The sequence below is a fragment of the Lithobates pipiens genome, unplaced genomic scaffold, assembly GCF_037356315.1.
Source record: "Lithobates pipiens isolate NorthernLeopardFrog02 unplaced genomic scaffold, aLitPip1_a1.2 Scaffold_8, whole genome shotgun sequence".
Lineage (NCBI taxonomy): Eukaryota > Metazoa > Chordata > Amphibia > Anura > Ranidae > Lithobates > Lithobates pipiens.
In genome coordinates, this window is record NW_027507903.1 from 604284466 (window position 1) to 604295920 (window position 11455).

At 41.5% G+C, this 11455-nt stretch overlaps 1 protein-coding gene across 1 annotated transcript in view; it reads right to left on the bottom strand.

Annotated features, from left to right (window-relative positions):
• Nucleotides 1–8826, bottom strand: part of LOC143963796 (NXPE family member 3-like) — a 42960-nt gene extending 34134 nt beyond the window's left edge. Inside the window, exons 1-2 of the mRNA XM_077473530.1 lie at nucleotides 8352–8826; nucleotides 3623–3843 (exon numbers count right to left, since the gene is read on the bottom strand). Coding sequence (XP_077329656.1) covers nucleotides 3623–3843; nucleotides 8352–8762 — 632 coding nt within the window. The 5' untranslated portion in view covers nucleotides 8763–8826. The remainder of the gene's footprint in view (nucleotides 1–3622; nucleotides 3844–8351) is intronic.
• Between the last annotated feature and the right edge of the window lie 2629 nt (nucleotides 8827–11455).

Consider the following 11455-nt stretch of genomic DNA (forward strand, 5'->3'; position numbering starts at 1 on the left):
AGTAGATACAGTGCACGTTAGTACAACATGTAGTTTGCTATCTACTGTAAGCTATATTGCCATTGCTAGGGACAACTGTATATGTATAGGTTAACGCAGCTAACCAGACAGGGAATGGGTGATTAGCATAGGGTGACGGTTACTCTGGTAGTGTAGGGGTGTCACTTACCTGATTGGAGGCCGAAGTGCTGAGAGGGCTTCCCTTGTGGCTAAGTGTAGACCATCCCTGAAGATGGTAAAAGGGACTGCTATGCCCAGAATAGCAGGGGTCGCCAGCTGCGACAGACTGAGGTGATGAGGAGATGTCTGCTGGATGGCAGCTAATGAGCAGGATGGACTGCTGGGCAGAGTCCCTCTGGAGTACCAGGTGAGACTTGGCAGAAAGGAGAGCCAGGAGCAAAGTCAGGAGCCAGGCCAGGGGTCACACATGATACACGAAAGGTCAGCCAGAAGTAAGCACCAAGCAGAGTCGGGAGTCAGCCAGGGTGATACACTGGTTATCAGGCAGCAGCGAAGTGGAAGAGCAAGCCAGAGGTCATACACGGATCAGCAGGCAGGAGCGGAGTCACTGGAACAAGCCAAGGGTCAAAACAAGGAATTGAGACAAGACAGGTCAAAGGCAAGCCGGGTCAGTAGCAGGTAATATCAAGAACAGGAACACAGGAGCACACACGGGGGGGGGGGGGGGTGCTGAAGATCATCCAGCAACTAATGGCTCATACCTCATACTTTAAATAGGCCCTGTCACATGGATCTTTACGGCCATGCCTGTGCGTGCATGCGCATTGGCAAATTGCTATGTGCCAATCTTCGGTTTTGCTGGGCACATTTTCAAGTGTGCCAATCCTTATAAGAACAGTTCTCTGACAAGGGGGTGTTGTGCTGTTCCCCAGGGGAGAGAATCAAGCCCTGTGAAGACCAGAGTGAAGGACCTGTGCTGAGGTGCAGAGACTAGAAACAAGCCACTAAGGATCAGAGCTGATTGACTGAGCGACTGAGCCTTTGTGGACTGGATCATGTTTCTGGGGATAGCAGACCACCAAGCGTTCAGGACAAGATTCGCTTTGTGCCAGCAATGGTGAGCGAAATCTACTGTATTTATCCCATCACTGTTAGCAGTTTAATGCCAGAAGAGGCCGCCCGTTATTTAGCAGCCCAGTAGTCATTCCCTGCATGCAGTTTTAAAGATGCAGTAACAAGTCCCCCACTGTACAGATCGAGCCCCAACATTAGCCATTTTAAGATTACAAATTAGGCACCAAGTAGTATACAAACTCCTTTCAAGGGTAAGCCGTTCAGGAATTTTTATACTACTGGGTGCCTAATTTTGGGTATAATTGCATTACTTTTCATTGCCATTTATAGCCTTTCACTGTCAATGCTGTGTATACTTGGTTAATTTGTTTTAGTTTTATTGTGGACTACGTTAAGTCTACTATTCATGTTACTTAGTTAAATACATTTAAACAAATTCAAATTCAGTTACCTGTTTATTGCTTTTTGTGCATTGCATGTATCTGCCTTGGCAACAATATATTCACGTTATCTACCATCAAGTAGCCTGTGGTCTAATTCCCCTGTGCTAATATAGTGTGGTGGTATACCAATACTAAAATTACAAACAGGTGTATCAGAAGGGACAGAGCAGTTTACAGAGTCATGAAGAAACACAAAACCCGTCACTCCAAGTGGATCTTGTGGGGGTGAGCGCTACATGTATGTTTTATATAGGAAAAAAATGTTTCTTTCTTTTGAAAATGCCTGTTTTCCACAGTTAATAGACACCGGTTAATTCATATGGGGATGATGTGCTGATCAAATCACCTTAGAGGTATTTTTGGACCTTTTGGAGTTTTGAAAATCCTGTATAGAGATAGGTTTCTTTGTTACGTAAATGTCTATAAGCCGTTGTCTACATTAAGGTGGTTTGAGGATTATGGATATGCAGAGTACAGGGCCCTACGTTTTTTTATATTTTTTATTTTAATTGAGAATTATAATTGCATAATAATAGTAGTAGTAATAACTTATTTTATGTTTGCGTGTTATAAGTATGCAAACACTGTTAGGGTCCTTAGACACCAGCTGTCAGTTTTTCAGGTGGACCTGATCGGATAGTCCATGCATTCCTATGGACCAGTGGGTGTAAACTGACTTGTCCTATAAAAAAAAAAATGGCAGAGGACTGGGTCTTCCATTTGGGCGGACCGGATCGAGAGCAGCTAGGTGTAAACAGACAATGGAATCCATTTACTTCTGCCTGCCCATAGAGCAGAGTGCGGTCTATCCGTGTTTGCTCTGCATTACTAACTATCAAACATTTTTTAGAGTATCTGGACAGGAACTTGTCATCTGCCCGCTCTGCTCTGATCAGCAGGAGGTCTGCGAGCGGATCCCCTGCTGATTGGAATGTAAACTGCACATCTAAAAAAGGACCTCACAGCATAGGTTCAAAGTCTGTAAACATTTCTTGAGTTAAGTTTTGCCTGACATCTGTTAAACAGGCAGGAAATTGGGAGCTTTTTTTTCACGTCCTGTTTTGAATGACACTTATCAAATGTACAAGAGGCAGGAGGAGACTTTTCTCTCGCTTCCTATTCAGTCTTACACCCATCAGCCAGACAGGAATTGATGAGAAATCTCCCAAATAAAGACATAGGCAGCAATAAAAACCTGACAAATGTTCTTTAACCTTTCAGACTTTATTCAAAACTAACAAACTAACTTTTTTCATTTTGGATAGAGTGGAGAGAAATTAGAATCTGTTGGGTTTTTGTTGCTGTCTGTGCCCCTGCTAAGGAGATTTAGCCACGCTATTTGTCCTGGTGACGGTTATCACTGAAAGTGATAGAAAATACCAAATTTTGGTCACCAGAAAATGAATAAACTAGTTATAAACAGTTATATGACAACCAGGGATTCCCTCACTGTGGAGGGATTACCTCTTGCTCCTTGTTTTGGCTATGGGACAGGAAGTGAAGAGAAATCTCAATGGAACACAGACGGCAAAGAAAAAAATCTGGTTATAACATTCCTTACTCTATCCAAAATGAAAAATAAAAAGTTCTGCCTTTAGCTACTTCATAGGGTGCTCATAAATATACAGGACATGTAGAAGTTGCAGAAATATTAAGAATGGAGTAGCTTCTAATGCCCCATACACATGGCCGGACATTCCGACCAAAAAATCTATTCGTTTTTTTCCGACGGATTCAGGCCGAAACTTGTCTTGCATACACAAGGTCACACAAAGTTGTCGGAAAATCCAATCATTCGGAATGAGGTGACATTATACACGTACGACGGGACTACGTAGAGGCCAGTAGCTAATAGCTTTCATCTTTTTTTCTGAGCATGCGTGGCCCTCGGAATTCTCTACACACGACCGGAAAAAGTCAGATCGGATTTTGTTGTCAGAAAATATTAGATCCAACTCTCAAAACTTTTTCATTCAGAAATTCTGAAAGAAAAAGTCAGATACAGCCCACACACGATCGGATTTTCCGACAACATAATCCAATTGGACCTTTTCCGTCTGAATTTTTGACCATGTGTATGGTGCATAAGAATTTGGTTAAATAGCTTATTCTAATTTTGCAAGTTCATAAATTACTATTCTTACCCACTCAGGAGTAGGTCCTCCATTTTGTTTGTCACCTTTCGGTATCCTCCCATAGAGTGATGGACCCAGGAGTCACACGGCAGCCGCTGAGGTTTTACACACTCCCAAGTGTCTCCACTAAGGGGGTCCTTATATCTACATACGTCATTTCTTGTAATCTTGAGGTTACATTCTACTACCTCGCTACTGCCATTGAAATGAAAAAAGCCATAGAAAAAGACCTGCCAGACACAGAAATCATACTTATAAAAATAGCATCAAATCTTTTTTATTTCCAAATTTTCATAGAAGAGTTTATACTGCTAAGTTAATAAACAAAAAGACCTGGTTTACACAGATGCTTAGGCCAGCTTAGGGTCAGACAGGGACATGTAGGTGTCTCACCAAGGATGACAGGTGTTGAAACATTTTCTTGTAGAACCCATTAATCCCCTTGCAGTCCTCCAGCTAGTGGTCTACATTCTAGACTATGCTAATAGTTCATGAGGCAGCCCAGACAAACCAGTTCCTGTACCAGGTGCCCATTGCACAGCTCAATCCAATCCCACCAGTTACACTTACAGGTTCCTCAGCACAGCTTTGTCATGAGGCCTAATCAGTATATATTACTTATACTTAGACCCTATACACACTATTAGATTTTCTGAAGATTTTTGTCTTTTGATTTACCAAAACCATGTAGTGCAAGGGCCTGCCTGATTGCAAACAAATTTAAACTCTTAAAGATTGACCTCATATTATATGGTTTTGGCAATTCTGAAGACAAAAATCTGCAGAAAATTGACAGTGCCTTGCAAAAGTATTCACAAAAAGCCAATGTGCACAACTATTCACCCCCTTAAAGTCAATACTTTGTAGAGCCACCTTTTGTGGCTATCACAGCTCCAAGTCACTTTGGATAAGTCTCTATAAACTTGCTACATCTTACCACTGGGGTTTTTTGCCCATTCCTCCTTGCAAAACTGCTCCAGTTCCTTCAAGTTGGATGGTTTGTGCTTATGAACTGCAATCTTTAAGTCTGACCACAGATTTTCTATTGGATTGAGGTCTGGGCTTTGACTAGGCCATTCCAACACATTTACATGTTTCCCCTTAAACCACACAAGTGTTGCTTTAGCAGTGTGTTTGGAGTCATTGTCCTGCTGGAAGATGAACCTTCGTCCTAGTCTCAAATCACACACAGAGTGCTACAGGTTTTCCTCAAGAATATCCCTTTATTTAGGGGAGAAAATAAGTGATTTTCTTTCACTTTAACTCTTGGTGATAATAATTAACATGACAAATAGAGAGGATAAATCTCCCTTATAAGGGCACAAAGATCCAATAAAAAAAAAATCTGACAGGAGATCCAATTCCTCTCCACCCTATCCAAAACAAAAAAGAAAGTTTTGCATTTAGTTATTTCTAAGTTACTTACTAGTTACTTCAAATGCACTTAAATGTAACACTTTCAGGAAGTCAATATGGATGGTTTTCAACACTATTTATAGGAAATTAAACAGGGGGAAACCGGGACTGTGGTTGTCACCAATCATGAGAAGGATTGCTTCACAGCACAAAAGAGTACACTGTTTGACTGTTTCATTTTAATGTTTACTATTTTGCATAATTGTATATTGGACTATTTTGTTTTTATGTTTGGATTATTTTTCTGATCCCTTAGATTGTATTTCAGTTAATTAGTCGGAGATAGTAGTACATTTTTTTTTTTTTTTTTTTAATTAAACACTTGGCACTGGTTAAAGAATTTAGGAATTTGTTCATGTATACCTAAAACAACTTAGTATTGTCCATGATACTTTTTTTTTTATTTACATTAACATCCAAATTTTCAGTACAAGCTTGTAGGTAGATTGCCCGAAGGAGTATGATGTTAATTAGTGGCTGGCCCAGGCTGAGGGGAAAGAGTTAATGTGTGTGCTGCTGTTCCCAGGCTTTTTGGATCCAAAATACCCTCCAGTGATATGAAAAGGGGAAAGCCTGGGTTCGGGGCTCTCTCTCGCTATATATGGAGAAGAACATGCTGTGATTGGTGTGGAGGAGGACTGCTGCATCTTGGAGTCAGTCGGATGCACCAGAGATCCACCAGCACCTGGAAAAACATGTACTATCACTTTTCTGGGTTATGCCTGGGCAGCCAGCTAGAGTTTGTTAGGAACAGTCTAACATTACTGCTCATGATGGACTATATCACAAAGCACTTCAGAAAAGTTGCATCCACTGTTTTAAGCCTGCTCTGAAGTTATGTGTTGCTCCTGGTATAATAAAATAACTTTGGTTAGTAAGGCACATGGGGGTATGAAGTTCAACTGCTACAAAAGGTTTACTCGGCAAGTCAAGCAAGAAAAGCAATGTAGTTGCTATGGTTAACCAAGTGTTGGAACTAGCTACAATGCAACCAGTCATGAAGTGTGGTACTTGGTGTAGATGACAGGTCCTCCGGTTGGTGATCTGGCTCTCCCCAGCAGTCGATTTCCAGTGGCAACTGGAACCAAACCCATGTTATAGAGATTAATTAATGGCCTTGTGGTACAGGAAGTGAAGAAGTTAAAAAGTGCACGCATGAGGTCCATGCTAGGTGCATGGTGGGACCCCATTCTGTTACTAGGAGTGAGATAACAGAGGTACGCTGGACTGGTGAAGAGTACATGGGCTCAGCAGAATCCCTCCTAATGCAACAAATACATCAAGTTAGAGTGTAGTGACACAGGAAAGTACTTTTCAGAGGAAATTTGTACTTTCATTACTGCACACAGTGACACAGCTCATCTGGTCTCCGGCATTGATGACTGTGTGCACATCGAAAGGTACCCATATGTTCAGGGCGAGTGGCCCCACCCACAAGCATTTGGGGTGTACTCCCTTCTACAAGGTCCATCAGTACCTTAAACATTGGGGTACACCCCTAAAGCTTGTCCTGAAAATATGGATGTTAGTGCAAAAAAAAAGGATCACGGGCAATAATGTTTGAAAGTTCCATTTCAAAGTAATATTAAACAACATTTTTTTGCTAAAACAATGCTAGTGTTATGGCTTACAAACCAGGCTACATCTAAGGATACAGCTCCAAACTCCAAAACCAATTACCAATAAGGGGGTTCCATCACACCAAACAAGTCTTGTTTCTCTGAGAACCCTTGAAGCTGGGAGCTGCTTTTACCTGGTTGGATGACCAGGATGAATTAATTTACAAGCCATTTTGCTGACAGTCCCTCTAAGCATCAGCATTGTTATTATGCTATATGGCAAAAGTTGGTGGACACTTGGCCATTGCATCTATATGAGCCTTTTGGACATTCCCCATTCAAAACAATGATCATTAATATAGAACTGGTCTCCTTTCTTGCAGCTATTAGATATATATATATATATATATATATATATATATATATATATCAGTGGCGGCCCGTCCATAGGGGGCGCCCGGGCACCGCCCCCCGTAGTCACCAAAAAAAAAAGGAAATGAAAAAAAAAAAATGTAAAAACAGTCCCTTTAAGAAAAAAAAATGTCCTTTAACTAAGTGCACTGTGTTTGGGCTCCGGTCACAGTGCACTATGGGAGGCGCCACATCAATGCAATCACAAGATTGCAGACGCTGCGCTTCATTGGTGAGGTTTGGAGCTGCTTTATGGTGCAATCCATCATGCCGAGCAGCATCCACTTCCTCCCCTCTCCACTGAACACACGGAGAAAGCCAGGAACTAGCTACAGATGCAGCTTGAAGGAGTGCTGTGCTGCAGGGGACACAGATGTGAGGAGGACCCTGCTGCTCCACTGATGGGGACACAGATGTAAACTAATTTTAATCTAGGAGCCCCACTCATAAATTTTACATATACTGTATAGAAGACGTCAGAGCCTCATCTAGTAGAGATTGGATAATGTGCCTTAAACCTTGTGCAGATTGTTGACTCCAAGATTTTCTGAAGTTGAGGGGCTCCCTGGATTGAATTGAAGCTGCATTTATCCATTTTATCATCTGTACCCCATCTTTAACCGAAGCTAAGTAAATTTGAATTTATATACTATTTGTACATTGGTTTAATTATTGCACTACATCCATAAATTTGAAAAGGTAAACATATGAACCTGTCAATAAATAACTAAATGTAACAAGGAATTGAACCCTTTGCTACATTGAGATTAGGTGCTGATGTTAGAGAAGACCTGAATCACAGGCATCAATTAAATTCAAGTCACTTCCAGCGCTAAGGGATCTTCTAAAGTGAAGGGCAACAGGGACATCAGTATGCCAAGACTGGTTGGATGCTGCCTTCCTCAGATGGGGTAAGCCGATGGAAACTACAAAAAAGACAAAAATGTAAGGCACGCACACCTAGTGCAAATCATTTCAATTCATCCCAAAGATGTTCAGTGAGGTTGAGGTTAAGGATTTGTGCAGGCCACTCATTCTCCCACACCCCAAACTCATCAAACCATGTCTTTATGGAGCTGACTTTGTGTAGATGGCCACAGTCATGCATAAAATGGTATCACAAGGTTGGTGGTATACAATTGTCTAAAATGTCTTTTGCATGCTTGAATATTAATAGTACACTTAACTGGAAACCCCTGAACTCAAAAATTTGGAGGGGTTTCTACATTCATTTGGCTATTTAATAGGTGTGATGGTTATGTTACCACAAATATTTGAATGTATAGTGTATCTCAAACAGGAACCCCCTTCACTACAACCAAACATTATCCTGCATATTTCTACTTATTTACTTTTTCTGGAAAGCTTTCCCTCTTCTTCTTCAGAATATCCACAGCTTCGCTGGAGTGAATGAGCCGGATGTGAACTTGTGCCAACCCTGTCCATGGCAGAAGAAAGGTAGCCAGGTAGCTACCATTGCCATAGTCCTTTACTTGGCCAGTAACTCCAGCCTTTAATTTAGGAGAATGCAGCTTGGCCTGGAAAAAATCTCCACCATATTCCTTCAGATGACCATTCTGATCTCGAGCTGTGATTTCCACCTTTAAAGTCTCTCCAACCTTGTAAGTGTCTTGAGGATTCAGGAGATGGTAGCCACACTTCCTTGGGTCAGTTGAAAAGTTGAAGTGTTTTATTGATGATGGCGGCTCTGGCCATTCAATCAGTTTGAGAAAATCTATGAGCTTTGGGTTAATGGTAACCATAGGAGGCACATGTGTTGGAGGTGTGTGCTTCTTGGGGGATGGTGGTCTATATTGCCCCAAAAAATCTATTCTTTGGTATCTGAAAAGAAACTATAAATATAAATCATTATTTTATGAATAATTACCATAAGACCCATGAGCGGGATGATTTATCAAAGCTGGAGCAAACAGAATCAGCTTCTATCTTCAGTTTTTTGTTCAGTTAAGATTTGGAAATCCAAGCTAGAAGCTGATTGGTTGCCATGCACAACTGCTCCTGAATTGATCAATTCCCTTCATCATATTTAACTAGTTCAACTAGTTAAATATAGTTCAAGCAATCTTAAATGTCATTCATATGCCTATTTAATTGGCAATACCATTTCCATTGTTTAAAATAAGTAAGTAAGACATATATATTTTTTTTTTTTTTTTTTTTTTAAGGCTTTCCTTTGGTGATGCGGTCTTGCAAAAATTATTGTTTATGCAATCCATAGACCAAAAAAGTAGACAAACTTTTCTACAATTTGTCCTGTTTAAGACTGCACTAAAAATTAAGATTTTGGTATAAAGAATTGAAAAGATATGTACAAACAAAATAAATGTAATTGTAATGTGATGCAAAAAATTTACAAAAATGTATATAAACAAAAAAAAAAAAGTTTCAATATCAATGATTAGAAAAATGGAAATGGAAAAAAATCTGCAGAAAATGATAGCTAAGAGGAGAAAGGTAAGAAGGAGTTGATTAGGTCTTAAACATTTTTTTTTTTTTTTTTACTTGTCAGGTTGCTTTAACTGACGTCATATGTAGATCGAAGCTCATGACTTTTGATCTGCAGATAAATTAAGCAGATTTAAAATGTAACAATGTCCTACCACAATTGATTATATTTTAAGCTCAACAAGAGGAAATTCTACAAAAATACTAAATAATAGTCCACTATGTTTTATAGTTCATGGCAACAACTAACATAACAGGAATGTCAGAAATGACACATGTCAGAACTATGATAAAAAAAAAAAATGGACATGTTTCATACATTTCAGATGGAGATAAGGTTGACAGGCCTTCGGAAAACAAGGTAAGCTCAGGTCAGACACACGAGAGTTATTTCAAACAGAACATCCTACTTTGTATCACCTGTAACTAGTTTGTCTGATAAGCTGGATATATAAAACCAAGAGGGAAGTATATTTTATGGTCTCCTCATTTGAGGAGCCTTAAAGTGGTTGTATACTCATTTTTTTTACTTTTACCTACAGGAAAGCCTATAATAAGGCTTACCTGTAGGTAAAAAAATATCTCCTAAACCTGTACGGTTTAGGAGATATTCCCCTCAGTATGCGCCACTGACTGCAGCGGCGCATGCGCACAAGGGGATTCTCGGCTGTGGCCGGACCCGGCCGGGATGAAATCTCCCGCGCGCATGCATAGGAGTGACGATATCGCGGCTCCGGCCACTCACAGCACCGGAGACGCGATACCCGGAAGAAACGCAGAGGGAGCATGTCAGCTCCCTCGGCGTGGATCGGACCAGATGTCGGGGCCTAGTTCTAAGGTAAGTATTTATGCCTTTTCCTTTGCAGGTAGAAAAAAAAAACATCTGCGGGTTTACTACCACTTTAAAGTAACAATAAAGCTTTGGAAACACAGCAAACTCAATTGTTTTTCTGACAACTCCATGTCAGCACAACTGGATATATAGCATTCTTTTTTCCTCTTATGCGCAGGACCTAGGTGTGCTCCCCAACCTGGCTGGTCTAAAGGGCTGGCCGTCCATCCACGCATGTGAATAGGCTGGACGCAGTCTCTGGTCTCAGCTAAATTACCCATAATCCAGGGAGCCCCGCTGCTGGTGCTCGGGGTGGCTTTTATCAGAGCTAACAGCCTTGTCTGGGGCCCGCTGGATCAATGTAATATGGGCAGCGGTGTTGGCAGAGTCTCCCCTATGCATGCGCACCCGCGCTGTGCTGGTGTTTACAGACAGAGGATGGGTGAGCTAAATTTGAAAAATTTGTTGTATCCAAATGAGTGCTGCATTGCTGGGTATTGTTGTGCCTTGCTCCCTGCAGCTACTATGCATAGCCTGAGCTCCTCCACAGGGAGTACTCTGCATAACAGGTACACAAAGTAACACTTTGTCTATTCACACATGGCAATAACCTATTGGTGGCTTCTCCTGCTTGCTTTACTGTTGTGCCATTATGCCAACCCCCTCAAAAGACCAGCATTTCCAGAGAAGGTAGAGGAGTCACCTGTGGATGACTACTGGACCAGCCATGGCCTGTGAGGTATGGGATATTTTATATTTCTATGTGCTCTCCATTTTTTCATAAAAAAGAAAAAAGAAGCATTTTTATGAGGTCTATGATTCCCTTGGCTTGTGTACATTGCAGAATATTAGTGTAAGGGTCCTTTCACACGGGGCGGATCAGTTCTGATCCGCCCCGTGGATGTCCGTTTGCTCAGCGGGGATCACTCCGCCGATCCCCGCTGAGCAGGGAGATGACAGGTCTGTCTCCGCACACTGTGCAGGGACGGACCTGTCACAGCGCCGCTCTCCCCTATGGGAGATCGGATGACGACGGACCGCAGTGCCCGTCGTCATCCGATCCGATCCGCAGACGGATGGAAAAATAGCTTTTTCCTCCGTCACACTTTTTCGGATCGGAGCGGGTCGGATGTCAGCGGACATGTCACCGCTGACATC